This window comes from Macaca thibetana, chromosome 1 (genome assembly GCF_024542745.1).
Source record: "Macaca thibetana thibetana isolate TM-01 chromosome 1, ASM2454274v1, whole genome shotgun sequence".
Lineage (NCBI taxonomy): Eukaryota > Metazoa > Chordata > Mammalia > Primates > Cercopithecidae > Macaca > Macaca thibetana.
The window spans coordinates 83,655,179-83,677,202 of record NC_065578.1 but is presented as its reverse complement, the minus strand read 5'-3'; the positions used below and the strand labels follow the sequence as shown (position 1 = coordinate 83,677,202).

Here is a 22,024-nt window from a genome sequence, read left to right as displayed (position 1 = left end):
GCCAAGTACTATACAGTGTACAAGTAAGAATTCTTTGCTAGGTAATGGGCTTTTAATTTCATGATTGAAGTTTTGTAGTCACCCAATTATTCTGGAAAATCTCAGTCTTGAGCTCTTCAAATAGTGCCTCTTCCACATTCTCTTTATTATATCTTTCTAGTACATTTTATGTGTTGTTCATATATTCTAGCTCCTTGTATGTCTGCATTAATCCTTATGATTATTTATTTAGACCTCTCTTCCAGTTCTCTAATTCTCTCTTTGACAGCATTAATCTGTTACTTAATCTGTCTTTTCCAAATAACTAATTCTTTTAAAAAATATTTTCTTTAAAAATCTTTTTTATTTGTACATTGACAAACTATACTTATATATATTTTAATTCTTTTTGTGTTATGTTTAATGTGCTTCTTAATCCACTTATTAATGCATTTTTACAAGTTCTATTTTTTTTTTCAAATTCACTTGGTCTTTCTTATGGTCTTGTTTCTTGCTCATACACCTAATCTTCTCTTTTATTTCTGTAAAAATATGAAATATATTATTTTATATTTTTGTATCTTATTCAAATACCTGAAGTCTTTGCAGATCAGATTTTGCTATTTGTTATTTCTGAAGCTCTTTCTTATAATACCTTGCTATTGTGTGTACTTTTGATTTTTGGCTATGAGTTCACATTCCGTGAGGATTTTTGGGGATTGAGATAAAGTTGGGTTTCTCAAGAACCCGGTCTCTACTGGCTTCATCAAAGTTCAGTTGTCCTTTGAGGACTCATGGGAGTCAGGAGGCTGGCTTTATTTATTTATTTCCAATAGCTTTTTGAAGTATTATTTACACACTATAAAATTTATCTGTTAAAGTTCAGCTTATTTGTGTTCAGATGTTTATAAGACTGTCGATGGATTGAGTAAAATCTAGAAGTTGACACACTGAAGGAAAAAGTTGATGTACTTGTTGTGGGAGGGTGGGGAGAGGACTTGAATTATTTTGATGAAAAGGAATGAGACAAGCAAATGATTCAATTATTTATAGATTAAAGAATTTAAAGATTAAAAGATTTGTTACTGAGAAATGCAGTTAAAGGAAAACATAAAAACAATAAGTGGAAGAGGACCAGAATATTATGTTTGGCTAATTCCTACTCATCCTTCAGGTTGCTTTGAGGATGCCAATTCTTCCTGGAAGCCATCCTTGATCTCTCCCAATCTGGCTTAGGTGTCCCTGCAATGTATTCTCAGAGCTCACTATCAATTAGAGTAATTATCATGATGTGTTGCTAATTACTTGCTTACCTTTCTGAGTCTTCCTCTAGAGAGCAGGGGTCAGAAAACTCCTGTGCCTATTTTTGTAAAGTTTTATTGGAATGCATCCACACCCATTCATTTATGTATTACTTATAGATGCTTTTATGCTACAATGGCAGAGTTTACTTGCAACAGAGACCTCACAGCCTAAAAAGCATACAAATTAACTTCTTGATTCTTTACAGAGGAAGTTTGTTATAGTCTATGAAGGCAGAACAGTGCCTGGCTTGTTTACTGTTGCATCTCCAGCACATATCACGGTGCTTGTCACCTAGAATGAGCTAAATAAATACAAGTGAATATACAGATTGAATGAAAAAGTTTTCAGATCCTGCTGTGATTGAGTCAGGGGAAAAAAACAAGAAAAAGTTTTCAGAGACATCTCTTTCGGGGTTATATGGAACTTAGAATGAATTTAATCAGAAAATATATAAAAGTGGGTATATAGTAGGTAAGAGTCCCATTAGAAAGAATTTTAATATAATGTTTATAAGTCAGAGAGGCAGCTAAGCATAGTAAGAAGAATCAGCCAGACCTGGGGTCCATGGCTGACTCTGCCTCTCACTCGCCATGTGGTTTCCATCAAATGATCAACTATGCTGAGCTTCAACTTCCTTTTCTAAGGGTGGGGCTTACGATTTCTGCCTTCATAGGGTGCTCTCAGGATTCAGTGAGACGCTGTGTGCACAGTTCCTGTCACATAGCTGACTCTCATACATGCTGGTTCCTTCTCACCTTGTGTCCTTTTCTTCCATGACAAAGTAACTTTCTTTTCCTTGCCGATAGACTGGAATCAGTCCTTTGGTGAGGTTTTAAATGACCTCAAGCCCACGTTGTTTGTGTTTTCAATGCTGTTTATCGGATAAAAGTCTGTGTTCCACTCAAACGAGTGCCATGTTGTTGAAAGCGTGAAGCTGAACTTCCATCTTGCCGCAAGGGGCAACCACCCTAAGATCTGCCTTCTGTTTCACAGCATAAACCTTCCCACCATAAACACAGAATTCATCTGAGTTCAGAATCCTCTGTAATTAAAAAATGAAAATGACTGAAGTGCTAGAAAAAGGGATGGTTTGTGCAGGGGTAGCTCTTGGTGTGGGGTAAGTTCTGCCTAGCACAGTGTCTTTCCCAGCTCAGCAGGACTTCTTCCACTATATCAGTCTGCCCGTCTTCTGTGTGACTTTGGGTAGCTCACTTAATATCTCTGGGCTAGTTTCTTTCTTTCTTTTCTTTTCTTTTTTTTGGAGATGGAGCCTCGCTCTGTTGGCCAGGCTGGAGTGCAATGGCACTATCTCGGCTCACTGCGACATGTGCCTCCTGGGTTCAAGTGATTCTCCTGCCTCAGCCTCCCAAGTAGCTGGGATTACAGGCATGTACCACCACACCTGGCTAATTTTTCTCTCTTTTATTTTATTTATTTATTTTTTTGAGACAGAGTCTCGCTCTGTGGCCAGGCTGGAGTGCAATGGTGCGATCTTGGCCCACTGCAACCTCTGGCTCCTGGGTTCAAGTGATTGTCCTGCCTCAGCCTCCCGAGTAGCTGGGACTACAGGCGTGTGCCACCATGCCCGACTAATTTTTGTATTTTTAGTAGAGACGGGGTTTTGCCATTTTGGCCAGGCTGGTCTCCTGGCCTCAAGTGATCCACCCGCTTTGGCATCCCAAAGTGCTGGGATTACAGGAGTGAGCCACCACGCCCGGCCTCTCTGGGCTAGTTTATTTTTAAATAGAGTCTCTCTACCAAATCACAAGGTGCTTGTGAGGAATAGATAAGATAATATGGATCCTAGAGGGTGGAAATTTTAAAAATGGTAAAGTGGTGTATAAATGCAGCTTTCTACAGCAGCATGGCCAATTCCCTGCTTTGTTGGAATCAGAATAAATGCTTCCTTTCTTTCCCGAATGAATGGAGGGGCCACCCATCAATTTGGGTGTAGGGCCTATGATGTAGTGGGAAAGAGCATGTCATCTAGGGGCACATGGGCTGAGCTCTCATCCTCTCTCTGTCACTTAGTAACTATGTAACCTCAGTATATTACCCAACCCTAGTGTCTTTTTTGGTCAAAGTTGGATAATAATACCTATTTTACAGGGCTTGTCAAGAAGTAGAGGAAATAATCTATGCTAATTTCCTGACATATGAAACTCTTAATAAATGGTTGTTGCTATTTTATTTTCAAGACATATATTAGGAAACAGACATCTTTCAATGTGTGAATTTCAGCAAAATGTTCTTTCAGCTGCCTTTTTGGTGGTCTCCATCAATTCTTTATTGTGGGATCTTCTGCCCCTAATCCTAGAAGCTCCTGTGGACCTTGTTACAGGTTCACTGCCCTAAGCCTGTTGGTGCTGAAAGGTTGGCAAGAAAATTAGTGTTTCTCCTGGCGATTAGCAATGAGTTTCTCTTTCTTGGTAATAGGTGAAAGAATGAAAAGAAGACTCCTGTAAATGGAGACTTTATTAGGTAACAGGTTACCGTTTCTGCCATAGTTATGCAGATGAGTTGTTACACTGTTCTTGAAACATCTGCTTGACAAATCCCTTTAGAGTCACTCTTTGAACATAACACATGTTTTCCCCCATGATAGCAATAATAGGCCACTCTGCAGGTTAAAGCAACATGCCATTCTCTACTGGATATCAATATTTTCCCATCAACATTTAGTAGATCCTAGGCAATCAAAAAAAATCAGCTGTCACTAAGATTATCCACCATTATTGTTCTTATCATTATTGTGTATCGTTAAAATCTACCGAAGTGATATTAAGATTGTCCACATGAGTGCTCATTTTTCTCATGTTAGCTCAGCATTTCTCTGAAGTCTTTTTTTCGTGAATGCCCAAAAAATAGCAGTCAAAGGAGAAACCTGGGAAAATAATTGAAAGAATTTCTCTACGACATTCCAAAGACAACAGAGACTGTTGCTATGATTAATTTTTCCTTCTATCCTGGCACACTGCAACTGAATTGTTATTTATCTATATGTGATGGGTCCTACATAGCTAGTATTTTTGTATTTCTCTCTATTATGGAGAAGAGAGATGATGCTTTAGAAGCTCTTCTAAGACTTGAGAGAAAATTCTAGTCATTTTAAAATTTACATTTATAAGTTTCCCCTTATCTTTCCTAATATTTTTCCAGTCATTTTTCTCTAATTAAAACTACTTACATAAACACACATTTGGTGAACATACACATACACCAAATAAAAATTCATATTTAAGTATTGGAAAAAGCTTAAATTAAACACAACAATAACCTTAAATATCTGTCTTTGCCAGCAGAGTAGAGAAATTTGATGTTGAAGTATGACATGCTAGAATCAAAAACATAAGACTATAGCTAAAAGAAGCTTCTAAAATGAGGCAGTTCTGTGCAAAAAATAAACGAGTATGTGCCAAAAATTTAAGTAGTTGGAAACTGTGTTATAATATTACTACTTCTGCTAATATTTAATAATATAGAGGCCCATGGGTGGTTTCACAAGGATTTTTATTTTCTGAGAATGATTTTGAGCTCACAAGCCACAAAAATCAACCTTATTTCTTTTCCCTATAAGAGTTCTTGTAGGAAAATATGTCCTGATATAGGCTGAATCTCCTTATATCCCTCTACCTCATCCTGTAACTTGAAAATATTAACCTGAAACTCCACTGATGAGTGACTTAGAACTGAAAACACATGTTTTTTCTGCCAAAATATAAAGGACCTAAATTTTCTGAACTAATCTGAAAAATGAGGAAGCTTGTTTCTTGGACAAATAATCGATGACAATTTTCAAAGCACTGTCAAGTGCTATGGGCAAATATAAAAATGATTCGATCTTGCCTTGAAGACATTGATATTGGGAATACCAAGACATGTACACACATGACGATAACCAAGAGAGTGACCTCAGCTGCTAGGAACTCTTCGCCTAAAGTGCACCGGTAGTTCAAAGGTCAGAGGTGTTATTTCCTCGTGGGGGCATTGGGAAAGCTTTATGGAGGAGGTCCAATGTGGGATGAACTGTGCTCTGTGGAGAGAGGGCATTCTAGGCTGAGGGTAAGAGTGTTGGTTGGTGGTTAAAATCACAGAGACTTGAAGTCAAATCTTGGTAGTGTGGCCAGAGAAATGTACTTCTTTCTGCCTCAGTGCTTAACTAGAAAATGGAGAAATTCATTTGGTACCTAGTACATGTAAGTACAAATATCTGAGTGTTACTATTAAAAGGAAGCATGCATAAATATGCACAGAGCTAAAAAGTATGGCACATGGGTGGAGAAGAATATTAGCTCTATGTAAAGATTTGCCCTCAATGTGTTTAGGCAGCTAGGATTCATTTAAAATACAATTAGTATTGACAAGGATTTGTTTTATTAGTTGTACATCTATAGCACAAAGCAGTGTGCACCTGTGTGGGATCCTCAGTCTTCTTTATCAAAAAGAGATGAAACTCCTGTACTGATCAGTGGTGGAGTCGTGCCTGTGAAGAACCACTATGCTCCAGCCTGGGCAACATAGTGGGATCATGTTTTTAAAACTGAAAAAAAAAAAAAAAAGAAAGAAAGATAAACAAGGATATCTCCCTATCACTTACTGATGGAACTGATTTGAAATATTTTTTTTTTTTTGGTCAAATTGGCAGGTCAGATAATAATAATAGCTAACATTTACTGACACTATGTGCTAGTCACTTTCAACCTCATGACAATTATAGGAAATAGCTGCTGTCATTACCCTATTTTACAGATCCAAAGGGGAGGGAACAAAAAAAATTAAGCAACTTGCCCAGGGCCATACAGCTAGCAGGTGGTGGAGGCAGAAATTAAACTCAGGCAATCAGACATTAGAGCCTTCACCTTTACAATACTGTTTCATTGCATACAGGCAGTTGTACACTGAAAATGACCAAGTCTTCTCCCTCCTGCTGCCTCATGACTAGTTGTCAGACCGTGGCAAAGTCAGTTTGATCAAAGTGATCCTAATAATTTGGACACCAATTACACAGAATAACGGTTCTTAAACTTTTATAAGTCATGAGGCCTTTTGGAATCTAATGAAATTCTACGAATGCTCTTTCCAGAAAGATTCACCTCTCCCCTCGCCTAAACAAATAAACTTTTAGTTACAACCTCATGGAGTACACCGTTCCAACCCAAATCCATCCACTGAGCTTCTAGAAGCTAAAAGACTCTAAGGTAAGAACCCCTAGACCTGTAGTGACATCTATATCACTTTCATTATGGCCTGAAAATAATAGAACACTTACTATCTTATTGCAGAAGTGAAAATATATGAGTCATTTAAAATCCCTGAGTGCTGTCTCCAACATTACTTGCAGACAAATAATCCCTTTACATTTTAAGACATGTGTAGAAAAGGGGATTTTTCTTGTATAGAGCCAGGTAAAGATTTATTCCTGGCTGGGCATGGTGGCTCACACCTATAATTCCAGCACTTTGGGAGGCCAAGGCGGGAATATCACTTGAGCCCTGGAGTTTGAGACCAGCCTAAGCAACATAGTGAGATCCCATCTCTAAAAAAAAAACTACAAAAGTTAGCCAGATATGGTGGTGTACACCTGTAGTTCCAGCTACTTGGGAGGCTAATGTGAGAGGATCACTCAAATCCAGGAGGTTGAGGCTGCAGTGAGGTGTGATTATGCTACTGCACTCCGGCTTGGGTGATAGAGCAAGACCCTGAAAAAAAAAGAAAGAAAGAAAGAAAGAGAATGAAAGAAAAAGAAAGAAAGAAAGAAAGAAAGGGAAAGAAAGAAAAGAAAGAAAGGGAAAGAAATAAAAAGAAAAATTATTCCTGCTGATATTTTTTCCAGAGTATTATTCTAGGAAATCGATTTACTTTTATAACTTCTCAAACCATACAAGCCTGAGGAAGGACAATCAAAGGGATGAGTATCAGTAATCATGAACATTTAAAGAAGGCCAATGTACCTGAGGGTAGGCAGGCAGAAGTAGGCCTTATCATAGTAGCAGCCCTTTGATTTGACCACTCCAGCTGTCCATCGGTGTGCACTCTAGGTATTTATTTCTGTCAATAACTGGAAAGATCCTTTAATGCAAAATTTGATGAGTGATTATTGTTTATCAATGATAATTATAGCTAATATGTGCTTATTAATTGAGTGCTGATTATTGGTAAAACACTTTTCTAAGTCCTTTATATTTTTTTCTCATGCACATCAAACCTTAGAGATGGACACTACTATTATTCCCATTTTATAGATGGAGAAATTTGCCTCCATTCAGAGCTAATACGTGGCAGAACAAGGATTCCGCCTGGGCTGCCTGACTGCAGAGCCCAAAGCCTGTCCTTTCAGCCACCTGCCCCCTCTCCAGAAGAGAGCACCCTTTGTATTTTCCTGCATGAGATCTCTACACCGTTCCCTACGTTCTACACAATGGGACTCTGACACCTACTTCTGATTTATCTGATTAGAGAACTAGGGGAGAACAGCCTCGGTTATGGTCCAGGCCATTATCTGCTCTTTGAGTGCAGGGACGCTTTTGGTTGTCCCACACCAGACTTTTTCCACCTGCTCCAGGCTCAGGTGATTAGTTCCCTCCATACGGACTCATTGCCAGTAAACTTGATTACTCAAACTTTGCTCAAGGGCCAACTCTGCTTAGCCCAATCAGGGTCTTGCTAAGGAGTGCTGACCTGTCCTGCACATGTCTTGCATGATCTCTGGTCTGGGATGGCTGTGCTGCACTGGAAGGCTGTCTTATTAGCAATGTGAACATTTTGTGCTGCCTCACCGACTCTCTCTAAAATCAATTCTGCCCTTCCTGGGCTTTTTGTTCTTTGGCCAGCTGTGCCTGTGATCTCCAGGCTGTGGTGATCAGAGGGCATAAATTCCTTGCCCCACTTTCCCAGGAAAAGGACTACCTAATTGGGGTCTGAGCTGAAGTGGCTCTTCCTGTATTGAGATCCTTTGTGTGTTTTCATTAACTATGCTGTGTCATCACACAAGCAGTGGAGGCGGTGGTGGCACCATCCATTCGTTCATGATACATTTATTAAGCACCTACTTATGTTCCAGGCGTTGTGCTGAGTGCTGAGGTTGCCATGGTGACCAAGATCAAACTTGTTCCTGCTTTCATAGTTTACTGTTTTAGAATGAATCAGACACATAAAGAGGCAGTTGCAATACAATTTGATAAATATTCTGATAAGGCAATAACAAGTATTTTGAGAGCACCTAAAAGGGGCAACTACCCCAGACTTGAAGGGCCGGGGTGAACCCTGGGAGAAGTGGCATCTGAGACCTGAAGGCTGTCTAGAAGAAGCTAGGCAGGCAAAGAGGTTGGTAGTTGGGTAGTAAGGAGGAGAAAGTGTTCAAGAAAGAAGGAATAGCAAATCGAAGGGCCAACAGACAGAAAAAGCATGTAACACCTGGGCAGCCGTGATTAGATCAGCATAGCTAAAGCAGAGTTTGCAATGATGTGTGGCCAGATATTATGCTGGTGAGCTGAACAGGAATGGGGATATGAAGGGCGGCTATCATTTAATCTTTCTATGTACCACGTAGGTACCACTTGCCTTCATAGACTAAACTACTGTTGCTTGAATATATAGGGGCAGGGATGAGGCTAAGGTGCAACATTTGTTGAGTCCTGGTACGTGTTGGGGATGATGGATAATCTCGGAGACCTTTCATTCCAGACTCCAGTCCATACCATTTAAGGGCCCCGACCCAGCCAAATGCCTTCCTCCTTCAGGTAGAGTCCCTTGTGGCTCAAGATACACCAGAGTCTTCCATCTGTTACTGCCCACAGTGATCTCCACTCTGAAAACTGGCACCCTTAATCAAGGTCCCCTCTGCTACTTCTGCTGCTGCTGCTTCCACAGCCAGACCCGGCCTTTATTGCTGGGATTAACCTCAGTGTACCACTAGCTACTGGGAACTAAGCCAGGCCTTTGACATTCACCAGCAGCCCTACAAGGTAGAGGTGCTTCTTTACATTTGTGCAAGTGGGGAAACTGAGGCTCAGAAACATTAAATTACTTATTGCAAGCCACAAAGCTTTAAGTGGCAGGGTTGAATTTGAACTTAATTTAATCCCAAAGCCACTACCACACAACAGTTTCTCTTTCCCCATCAGGCTTGTAGTTCTTACTGAGATCCCTTGAGTCTGCTCCTTTGGTTTTCTTATTGACCCTTTTCTTCAGCACGAGTCCCCAAATGTTGGGCCAGAGGCTTTTCAGAGGCCTCTGCAAGAGTTTTCCTTAACCTCTCACAAGAAAGAACTGAATTCAGACATCTCAACCCCCGAGGGCATGTTCAATGACCAACAATAGCCTGCCCTGCCCAGCTCTATCTCCAAGATTGGAGGTAGCCTCCCACCCCCCCACTTTAACAACAGCAGTACTTTCTGACTTTGGCTATTATTCTTAAATTCCCCTCAGAGAGTCTGGTGATGTTTTTATTCAAATAGATATTTAGGCAGCCCTTGGTACACCTGAACATCCTAAGTGTGATTTGCAGATGAGGTTCCTTCTTTGTCTCTCTACCCAGACTCTTACTGCATGCTGTTTTTCTATTTACTTTTATTTTTGTCACCTTCTTTCATTATTTTAATGTTCAATTTCTGTACTAAACAAAATAAGATTTTTCTGTTCTTCTACTCCCTCCTGCCTCTTTCCTCAAACACCAGTAAAGCCCAGGGACAAATCTTATGGATTCTACCAGTGGAGATGAATGTGTTCACTAGCCAAGGCTCCAGCTTCAGACAAGGGTAGCAATGCATCAATCACCAGGCTTTTATTAAGTGTCTCTTCACTAAAAGCATAGCTCTCCCTGCAGCCAGACAGCCTTGGCTCTGCACTCCTGAAGGTAATCTGGACCCTGTCACTAATTACTCTTCTTCCCGGCAGCAAGTAGAAAAGGCAATTTTCAAATTGTTTCTATTGATCACAGGGCATTTTCTCCAGAATATCACTCTCTATAAAAAGGGCATGCAATGATTTCCAGCTAACACAGTCAAGACATTTTATAGCAGGAAAGCAGTTCGCATAGTGGCCATTCTACAACTTAAGGGGTCAATAGACTTGAGTGCAAATCCTGGCTCTGTCCTTTACTAGCCGTATGAATTAGGGCAAATCACTTAATATCTTTGAAACTCACCCTCTCCCTCCATAAAATGGGAATATTAGTTCCCATTTTACACTGGGATTATAAGGATTTTATGGTGCTATTACAAGGATTAGGTTAGTGGGGATTAAATAAAACAGCATAGTTTTGACCCAGGAGGTCCTATTAATGTATTTATTATCAAAAAAGCCCTCTACCTGTCAGTCTTCAGAACAATCTGATATATTTTCATTTGCTGCTGGGGATTCTCTTTTTTCTATACAAGTTCCCATTCTTCTTCAAAAGTAGAATGTGATATTGCTTCCATATATACTCTGAATCTCATCTTTTGCAATTGTATGATAAAATGAAGGCTTAAATAAGTTTCACCTAACTTTTGACTTTCATTTAGCCTTCTTCAATAAGATGCCTGTGTTTTCATTGCAGAATGATGAGTTGGAGTTTGTCCGAACTGGCTATGGGAAGGATATGGTAAAAGTTCTCCATATTCAGCGAGATGGAAAATATCACAGCATTAAAGAGGTGGCAACTTCAGTGCAACTTACTCTGAGTTCCAAAAAAGATTACCTGCATGGAGATAATTCAGATATCATCCCTACAGACACCATCAAGAACACAGTTCATGTCTTGGCAAAGTTGAAGGGAGTATGTGTCGTTCTTCTTAGATGCTGCCTATCTTGATGCAGAATTTGCTATAAAACAGCATGAGGTGTTACTTGCTTATTTCAAGTCCCCTTTGCATTTTAACCTATTTTTACATTTAAGCCATTTTTTTAAAAAAGGTTGTTTTCTAGCATAAATGTCTCCGGATTGGAGAAAACTTTGCTGAAAAACAAACAAACCAACCAACCTCATATCTTTGTTTCCTTGGCTCTCATCTCACTGCAATCTTTTAGGCAAAGAATCTTACTGGACAAAATACATGTTATCTCTAATTAGAATCAAAGGAAAATCAAGGTCCTGAAAGAATTTCAGAATAGAATTTTACACATTTTTGTCATGCATTTCTTTGAGTCTTACCATTTATTTTTAATTCTTTTTTAGAATGGTGTGCATTTATAGAAGAAAATACCATTTCACTTCTTGTTATTAATACAGTAGAATATCTTGAGTATGAGATACATTTATTTTTATTGTTGAAATCTGTTTTCCAAATTTTAATACCATTCTAACTTTCCCAACTCTATTACCACTTACTATTCATATACAGTGGTTATTAGGACTTTTCAAGTGAGACTTAGATCTGATAGAACTGATATTTTAGCATTTCCAGCTCTGGTTTCTTTTTTTTTGGGACGGAGTCTCACTCTGTCACTAGGCTAGAGTGCAGTGGCATGATCTTGGTTCACTGCGACCTCCACCTCCCGGGTTCAAGTGATTCTCCTGCCTCAGCCTCCCAAGTAGCTGGGACTACAGGCACATGCCCCATGTGTATTTTTAGTAGAGACGGGGTTTCACCGTATTGGCCAGGATGGTCTCCATCTCCTGACCTCGTGATACGCCTGGCTTGACCTCCCAAAGTGCTGGGATTACAGGTGTGAGCCACAGTGCCCGACCCCACCTCTGGTTTCTTTAAGTGTGAGTGAAGCTGTGCTGGGTCACCCAGATTTCTGGGCAATTCAAAGTGATTTTTTTTTTTTTTTCACTTGCCACGAAGTCTAAAAACACAAGAAATGTAGACTGGAAAGCTTCTTTTCTCATGTTTTTTCATGAAATCCATACCCATAATTCATTAAATGAACAAACATTGCAATGTAATTTCTAAAACTCCTATTTCTACCCTGAACCTTTCTCTTGCTGATCAGAATAACCCAGCAAACATAGATGGGGCTGTGGAAAAAAGAATCGCATTCTTTAAAAAAATCATTTGAAAGTAGACCTGTACTGTGATATGGACAAGGGCAAGGTACAACAGATTCTTGTATTTCCTGTATTGTGTAGGAGTTTGCAGAAAAGTGAAGAATGGACCCGAATGTTAAAAACTACTTAAAGTCATTCATTATGGATAGAGTGACTGTGTAACCTCTTATCCAAACCAGGACACTTTTGAGCTCAAAATAGGATGCTATTCATAATTATTCTGGGCCTACAAGTATAAAACAGATCTATACTGGGGAAGCCTGTACAAATACTTCACTTTAATTATAGGCAAAGCCATTAATAATTTGCAGACTGTGCTAAGACCATAAAATATTACTAGGGATTAATATGGAAGCTGCATTATGGGGGTGGAGAGCTGGGATCAATAGAAGGCCTGTATGCAAGGTAAGGAAGGTGAGGTAGCCCTTCATAACATTCCTTGGGAAACTGGGAAGGCTCACAGAGTTCAGAGTGTTATAGTGTGCTGTGGTTGGTACAAGTGATGACTGAACTCACTGTGAGAAGAATCTGAATGTTAAGTTATTTTTTGCTCATCCGCTGACACATCCTCTCCTGCAAAATGGGTTTCTTTTAAAAACAAAAGAGTCTCATCTGGTGATGGTGATTATTAACTTCATTTGGGAGCTCTGGTAAAAAACTGAGATAAACACCTTTTTCTCTTGAGATAGACTCTATTCTGTGCTTGTCTAGTTCTAAAACGCAATTCATCAGGAAACAGAACATCATGAGCAATATCAAAAGATAAAATTACAACAAGTTTAGTTATAGATTGAATTGGTTTCTATTTACCATTAGGGATAGCTTCTGTTCTACAAAGAAGAGTAAGAGCTTTCACTGGGCAAGAACAGAACATTGGGTTTTATAAGATGGGAACAAGAAACAGAACAATGGAAAAAAAAAACTGATTGGTTTACATCAGGTTTCAGATTACTTTTTTGGTAAGAGTTAAAGCAGAGGGGACTTCCTTATTATGCTGACTCAGATAGACTGGAATCTTCTGTTTTCAGGAAAAACTGGTCTGTTTTGGTATCTATCTGCTTCCTTAAAGCTTCAATTTGATTATGTGGCATTTAGCATAAGTGACTCCATTTTGGTCTGGTCTGTTGGGGCCTAATGCAGGAACTTAGTCCAAAGCGATGACCTCCCATAATTTCATTTAACAGTATTCATAAATTATTTTTAAATGGTACAATTATTTCTGGTTTGAAGCATCTTGTTTCTTTTTACAGATCAAAAGCATAGAAGCCTTTGGTGTGAATATTTGTGAGTATTTTCTTTCTTCTTTTAACCATGTAATCCGAGCTCAAGTCTACGTGGAAGAAATCCCTTGGAAGCGTCTTGAAAAGGTTAACTCACTTATTTGTGCTCTCAGTTTAATTAAAGAAATTGGCTTTATGGCATGTACTGAAATTTTCCTGGAAATAATTTGTTTCCCTAATTTTCAGAATGGAGTTAAGCATGTCCATGCATTTATTCACACTCCCACTGGAACACACTTCTGTGAAGTTGAACAACTGAGAAGTGGTAAGAAACTATTTTTCATGCTTTGATTCTATAGTAGCAACTTCAGGGTGGTTTTGTTTTCTTTTTTCTTCCTTCTAAACAATGCTGTTTATTAACATGGAGGAAAACTGTAGAGAATTTTTAAGACTTTTAAATCTGAGATAGAAATGAATATTGTGACTTTGAATTACATTAAAGAATTATCTACTTTTTGTGTTAAAATATAAAAATGAAATAATTCATTTTGCAACAACCCTGGGGATTGAGTCAGGTAGATCATTTTTATTACCAGATTTTGAGGTAAGGCAAAATTTAAAAAGGCCCAGGCTGAAAAGAACCCAAATCTCTGAATTTTCTGACCAATATTTTTTGTGCCATATCATGTCACAATTATAGTAACCTTCATAGAAAATATTTACTAAGTAATAGTCAAGTTTTCCTGAAATTTTATTTGTGTAATAAAACCACTAATACTGTAATTCCTATAAAATGCATCTCATTTAAGTTAGCAATGGCAATTATATAATTCTATTTGCTAGGAAATTTCAAAATTAATTATGAAACACAATTATAACATAGGTATTATTAGTACTGATAATTGAACTTAGCAAATATTAAAATTTCCACAGCTTGTATTCCACAGATTTGCTGAGCTTGTCAGAGTTCAAAAATTGGCTAAGAGTTAGATTAGAGGACCTCTAAGAACCATGGAGCCAAAGCTGGTAATAATGTCTTTATCTCAATAAAAAAAAACTTTAATGGTTGTTATAAAATGAAAGGGTTGACTCTGAAATTTTTCTATTTTCCTTCCCTCCCTTCCTTTACTCTTCCCTTTTTTTTTTCTTTGCTGTTCTCTTCCCTTCCTAAGTAGGAATTTGGAGTGGCATCTAATGAGTATCAGATTTATTATAAGGTTAATAAAATATAAGGTCCCTTCTCATTCTGAGTTCTTTTGGATAATGCCCTCCTTAGGAAGTTCTAGTGTATTAGCTATTTTTAAATATTTTCCACTATCTGAATTAAAGTCTATACATAACTAGGGCCTTCTCAATGTTTGATATTTATAAAATTAATGTTATAAAAACAGTTATAAAATTAATGTTATATAAAAGAGACTAAATAGTTGTTGTATTTGGTGGAAAAGATGATCTTTATCACCCAGGTGTGTAGTCATATGCTATATTAGCTTTCTGAGCTATTTGTTAAGTTAAATTGGAACTAAATTCTTTCTTTCCTTCCCTCTTCTCCTTAGCCCTTCCTTCCTTCCTTTCTGTCTCTCTGGTTCCTTCCTTCTTTCCCTCTCCCTTCTCTTCCTCCCTCCCTTCTTCCTTCTTTTCTTCTTCCTTCCTTCTTGTCTTAGATATACAGCTTTGGAGGAGAGAGAAAGAAGTTTCCTGACTCAGTGCTATCCTACCCAAGCCTCATTAACTGCCCTCATAAAATTAGAAACTCGAAATCAGCTCTGCCCAACTAAAGTATAATGTAAGCCATATATGTAATTTTAAATTTGTTTTCATAACCACATTAGAAAAGCAAAAAGAAATTAGGGAAATTAATTTTAATAATATATTTTATTTAAATAGCATCAAAAATATTTCAGTATGCAATAAGTATAAAAATTACTAATGAAATACTTTACACTCTTTTTACAAAATTATCTTTAAAATTCTATATTTTATATTTGTAGCTTATCTCAAGCTATGCTAGCCATAATTCAAGTACTTAATAGCCACATGTGGCTTAGTGGCTACTGTACAGATCAGCGTCGCTTGGAACTGCTTTTTGGTGACTTTTGGAATATGCTTTTTAACATTTGTTACATTTTTCAATTATGTAAAATCATAACAGCAGCTAGGATTAGGCCTCAAGAGAGCTAATTAACAATGACAGCATTTATGCAAAGTGCTTATGTCATTCATTCATATACTATTCATTCAGCAATTAGACTTTGAGGACCTATCATGTATGCAAAGGGCTGTAGAGAAAGAGAGGAATAAGATGTTCCTTGACCCTAGTCAGACAGATTGATTGCAATATGAGAGGCTAAAGACTATGATGAAGGGATTAAAAGCATGCTATGGGAACTGAGACGTGGAAGAAACTCTTTCCAGAGCAGTCTGTCTGGAAGGCTTGACAGGGGAGGAAAAAATATTCCAATTGACTTTTGAAAACTGATTCAGAATATGCTGCGCATTGAAGGAGGAAAGGGAATTACAGGCAGAAGAAACAGGATACATATGAGTATAATCCATGAGGAGTGGAAGAGGGGAAGTAAAATATTTTGAGCACTTGCCTCATGCTGAAGACTATGCAGGGGAAGTAATTTATTTAACTGTGGAAAGGGCAAAACATTTAAGGGACAGTAACAAGTTCAGTGGGTCTGATTTCTAGAATGTAAGAAGGGAGATGAAGATAAATAAGTTGGTGGTTTGGGCTGGAATCTGAAGGGCCTCATGTGCTATACACAAGTTTAGTATAAGATGGAGGCAGTTTTGCACAGTGGTGAAGCAAGAAGCCTTGAGATCAGAATGAATCATATTTGAATTTGAGCTCCACTACTTAATAACTTTGTGATTAAGAGCAAGGTTACTTATACTACATTGGTGGGTGGGTTTTAATTTGTAAAACAGGGATACCAGTGCCCACTTCAACAACTGTCCAGGGAAACAAAGGAGATAAATGCTAAATTTATTTTATTAAAGCATTTAGCATAGTACTGGGCACACCGGAAGATCTCCTTAAATAATAGCTATAGTTATTGTTCAGAGTGACAACAGAGAACCAGAGAAGGTCTCTAATGGTCAGATTAGTATGTGCATGTTTTTGTTCCGAAATTCTGAACAAGGTATGGTGACAGGCTAGAGAAACAGGCAGTAGTGAGACATTTGGAGACTTCTTGCAAAGATGAAGTGATTGGGTCTAAACTAAAGCAGTAGAAATAGAGCTGGAGGGACTGAGAGGTTGTAGGAAACATTATGTGAGACATTTTTGAAGTGTAATCAATTGGTCTTAGTGGTTGAGTAGGGATGAAAGATTGGAGAGAAAGAGGAGTTAAAATTGACCCTAATGTGGGAGGACTGGACAACTGACTAAAGAGATTACACACAGGGGAAGTTTTCAGGTGGGAAGCTGGTGAATGTGGGACCATGTGATGGAGATAGATTTGGGGCACATCAGCAGATTGGTGGCAGGTGAAGCCACAGCAGATTGGGGGTAGGTAAAGCCATAGGGAAGAAGGAGACCGTTCCAGAAAAACATACAAAGTGAGAAGAGTTTGAAAGAGGAGATGGCCTGAGAAAAATTCCCCACTGTAAGGGTTGGGCAGTTTAAAAACTGAGACAGAAGAATGTTTAGAGAGATAGAAGGAAGATGAGGGATGATAGTGTCATGGAAGCAGAAGAAAAAGACATTTCAGGAAATTAGGGATTTCTGAGTTACTGAGGAACCAAGATGCATAGCAAATAGGCCCATATGCAGTGGCTCAGCACTAGAAGTTTACTTCTTTTTGTAGAAGTCCAGTTCAGTGTCTGTGTGTGGGGTTAAGGGGGTCAGGTGGATGCTGTGCTCCATGAAGTTCTTCAGGAACCCAGGTTAGTGGCAGCTTTATATTTTTAATCCTTACTTTTTGATGTTATCTTGAGAATAGACCCCCATACCAGACAGCCAAAGAAAGAGCTTGGAGGAGCCAAAGGAGGGGCAAAGTCCCTGAAGCATAAGCTCCGGGCCTGGAAACAGCATGGATCATTTCTACTGGAGAGAGCTCAGTCACATAGTCACACCTCACTGCAAGGGACACTGCAAAATGTCGTCTAGCTGAGTGCCAGGAGGAAGAGCAAGTAGATTTCGCCTCTGCCACAGGAGATTTAAGAAGTTGGGGTTCTGAGAGGACTGATGAGAAACTATGTTGTCAATAAATAGGCGTCACTGGTGACTTCCCAGAATACTTTTAGTAGAGCCGTGGAGGTGGAAGTCAAGTGGCCAAGTATAGGGCTCTGCTGATCACAAAAGGAAAACGGACTTCTCTTTATATCCTGTTCTTTCCAGGAATGACCAAGAGTTGCTATCAGCTTGAATTCTAATCACCTGGCTGTAGCTGAGTGGAAAAACTAGCCACCATAATCAGGTTAAAACTTTTTCTTTCTGCAGAAAGATACAAAGCTTCAGGGTATTGAGATCATTGTGGCAGTGTTCCCAGAAGCTCCAGCTTGACTCATCTAGAGTCCAGCCCCCAACTCCCCCTCTGATTTCATGCAGGGCTGGCAGGGATTGGGGTAGCGGAAGAGACATCTGTTGCCTTAAGTGTATACAGGTATGTGTGTACACATGTATATGGGTGTGTGTATCTTTCAGTGTTGTGTGTATGAAGATGACATTTCTACTCTGTCCCTCTTCGGAGAGTAGGGATGTATGCTCTTTTGGTAGCAAAGTTTAGTTCTTTATTTGCTTATTATCCAAGAGCTGAAACTGTAGGAATCGTAATGTGAGAGAAGGTTACAATCATTATCCTAAGAAATGCCCTTGTAAAGGCTTAACTAAAGAAAATAGTAATTATATTATACACACACCACTCACAAATTCACATGGTGAAGGCTGTTGTTACAAACACCTGAGTAGTGCTTTGGTGGGGGACTGGCTAGAATGGTAAGACTTCTGCCCCCTCAAACGCATGTGCTTAATCACATGTTCAGTCATGCCACTCCCAAAAGGACTCTTCCCAGGAGGAGGTGTGACTGGGTGTCTCCCGATGGACTATATTCATTCTTACATAGCAAACGAACAAACATTTCTAGAAATCCTACTGAACCTCAAGCACCACTTTAAGCCCTGGGAATTGCTCTAAAACTCCCATTACACTGTTTCTTCCTAGTGGATCTTTTACAGCTCCATCACTAGGCTGTATTTTAGTTGTTTCAAAGCCTGCTGATTCCACAGGAGAATCTGGAAGACAGAAATAAATTTGTTTGCCCAGAGGATTGAGGGCTGGTGTTATGTTTGTGACTTCTCAAGCCCTGAGAGGAGAACTAGGCCCTAGGTGTATGATGCAAGCTGTTGGTTTAGGTATCATATGGCATCGAATCTTCGGAACTCTTTCTGTCATTTATCAGTGAGAAACTACAAGCTTAACGGAGCTTTAAGTCATTGGTATGATCGAGTCACTAATTTGAACTAAATTGACCCCCAAACCTCTGCACTATTTGAATTATAACTCACAATTTCTTCAGCACCGAATTTCTCCCATTTGACGCTAATTATGAAATTCAGCTAAAGCATGCCTAAATAGAGGAATGGAAGATGGAAAAGAGACCTCAAATACTAGACTGTGTCTTCTGGTAGTGAAAAATACTTCCTATATATCTATTGACATGAAGGGTAGTGAGGGTAGGGGGATGGTTGTAAGGAAGGCAGCTGATGAAATCCGTCCTGGAGGAGAACACATTTAAGAGGTGACAAGATGGGCAGATGGAAGAAGTGAGATGGGAGAAGTGGGCGATCCAGGACAGAGATGGCTACTGCCAAGAAGTCTGTTTATGTCCTTCTGATATCAAGACTAAAGTGCTCTTCGGTTCCTCTGTAAGAAAAATTCTTGGCAGATTTGTGGTCTTTAAAAATCTTCTTGATCATCACCTGGTTGTACAAAAGCCCAGTTAATTTCCTACCATCTGGATGATGTCATCTCTTTCCATCCAGAATTGCACAGAGGGAGCTTTCACTCTCCCTGCATGAGGTAAATGGACTCTCCAAGGCAAATATTTAATCGATCTTTACTTTTTCTAGCACTTTACAAGTTTGAGATTTTCTACTAGAATGATTTAATATGGTTTTAAAATATCTGCCTTTCAGCTATTTGTGTCCTTTTTGGAGGTGTTAAATGTGGAAGCAATTATCCTCTTATGACAAGATCTTTTTCTTGGCTCAATAAAGCTTTGTGCTTTGTGACACCTGATGCGTAGGTAAGGAATTGGGCTTATTTTCTATTAATTCGCAGTGAGTTTCTTTCCCTTAGATAGCTAAAGGGTAGGATGTATGATTCTCTGAGAGATAAGCCACAATCTGCTAAGTGTGTAGGAGGACACTAAAAGCTAGAAAAGATTATGTTCTAGCAAAGTGAAATGTGAAAAATCTTTCTTTTGCATTACTCCATAACCATGGCAGAAAAACAAAACAAAACAAAAAAGCTGATTAAGTGATTTCATGGGGCGTAACCTAGAAAAGGACAGTTTTTGAATTACTACTTGTTAGTCTAAATGGGAATCTTTTTTAGAGGGTGTGAGGCATCATATTTTTAGTTGATGGGCCCATGATTTTGAAAGCCTCAGGTTCTTACCAATGTTCAGCAAGCTGGGGCACTGCCAACAGAGAAGATAAAATAAGCTCTCTGATTTCATCCAGCATGTCTGATGTGTGCCAGGGAAAAATTCTTTTAACATTCAGAGAGAATCATTTTTGTTGTTGTTGTTGTTGTTAATAGAATGATGAGAGCATCAGAGTAGCTGGTTTGTGTTCTGCCAAAACTGTGGCAATAGTTAATTGTCTTGGGGAACATGAGACATTTTATTCTGTGTGAAACTGATGCCAAAACACATTTTAAAAATACAACTGCTTTCTCCATTTTTAGATTCCAGTGAGAAAGCAGATCATTTCAAAGTGGCCTAGTAGGACTGACACTCCCTTAAGGTCAATAAATCTTATCCTAGGGCTGGAGATGGATAGGACGGCACATTAGAAGTAGTTTTCAGAACCCAGTAAGACTTTGTGAAACGTGGGAAATATTTATAAGTTGTCGAAGTCACTGTGAAAAAGTCAATTATGGCAAAATCATCATCATCACATTTGTAGAGCATTTATGTAGGTCAGCCATTCTACTAAGTACTTTAGTGCATTCTCTTAGACATGTGACAGCTGTAGGAAATAGGTATGATTATCGTCTCCATTTTACAGATGACAAAATCAAGGTAGAGAGAGGGTAAAAAAATTCCCTCAGGAGCATGGAGCTCATAAAAATGGGGGTTGAGGATGCAGGGAGAGCACTGGGATTTGAGTTCTAGGAATCTGAGTCTCAAAGCCGTCGATTCAACCACTATGCAACATTGCATCCAGGAATCCTTTTACGGTTAACACCATTGGACGAGCCAAAGTTTGACTGGCTCACACAGATGCCAGCAGTCAAGGCCAGATGAAGAGGAAGAAAACAATGTAGATAAAGGTTGTCTTTGGTTCTTTTTCGCCTTCTTTTTAGTCTCCTGCAAGGGTTTCATTTTAACCCCACTCCTGACTGCAAACCCATGTTTCATTTCTATAGGATTTTGTTTTCTAGAAAGGTTTACCATGGGAAGTAGATTATCATAGTACCTTACAAAGGCTTAATGAGTCACTCCCTTAAGGGATATTTATTTGCATTTCAATAGGAAATGTTTAAGGAATACAAAGGTTTTTAGATACCCAGGAGCCAACTCTAAAAAGTGATTATTCAATCTCAATTTCTGGCCAATGGAGATAGTATTTTTCAGGCAGGGTGCTCTATCTGAGGTCCTTAAAGCCACTGTGGATAGGAGGTGGCAACCTTGTCTCCTGGAAAGGCCACTTATGGAACACAAATGGGGAAAGGGTCAAAGGAAGGAGGAACCATTGCATAGATGGGAAGTGATCCAAAAAGTGGAAGAAAAGCATGGGATCTCATAATGTGGTGCTGAGTTTAAACTCCACCTCTGACAGTTTCTAGCCATGTGACTATGGGCAAATGATTAAAAGTCACATTAAAATACTTGCTTTATAGAGTTTTGGGAACTAAGTAAGATAAAGACTGAAACTGCAGCAACCAAAGGTACGTCTACAGAGAGGAGTTTCTTAGCCAAGGTTAATACCCTTCCTTTCACGCCCTGCCACACTGTGTGTGAGTTGGAGGGGACCAGGAAGGGAAATGGTAAAGTTTGCTGGGGCTGAACTGTCTAGTAAAGAAAGATACTAAGTTGTGCAATACTTAATCCTTGACATGAATCAATCTTGCTAAACTCATTCATTCATTCAACAGATACTTATTGATTGTTTCTGTAGTTCTACTGGGTTTGAGGCTCACACTCACTGCATGTAACAATGTTGATTTTGTGAGATCATGACTTTATACATTTAGAATCCGATAAGCTCAGCCAGCTGAAGGCATTAAGGCATTGCTGGTATCTTTCTCTTGCTCCTTCTTCAGATGTAGCTTCCAGTAAGTACTTCAGAAAGTTAAACAAGGATGATTTC

At 38.9% G+C, this 22,024-nt stretch overlaps 1 protein-coding gene across 2 annotated transcripts in view; it reads left to right on the top strand.

The window, feature by feature from the left end:
* Window positions 1-22,024, top strand: part of LOC126963640 (uricase) — a 32,828-nt gene that overhangs the window by 2,366 nt on the left and 8,438 nt on the right. Inside the window, exons 2-5 of one of the 2 annotated variants that reach the window (XM_050806058.1) lie at window positions 6,368-6,482; window positions 10,823-11,041; window positions 13,507-13,623; window positions 13,723-13,801. In XM_050806058.1, the coding sequence (XP_050662015.1) occupies window positions 10,865-11,041; window positions 13,507-13,623; window positions 13,723-13,801 (373 nt within the window). In that variant the 5' untranslated portion in view covers window positions 6,368-6,482; window positions 10,823-10,864. The remainder of the gene's footprint in view (window positions 1-6,367; window positions 6,483-10,822; window positions 11,042-13,506; window positions 13,624-13,722; window positions 13,802-22,024) is intronic. The other variant, XM_050806046.1, reaches the window with a different exon arrangement.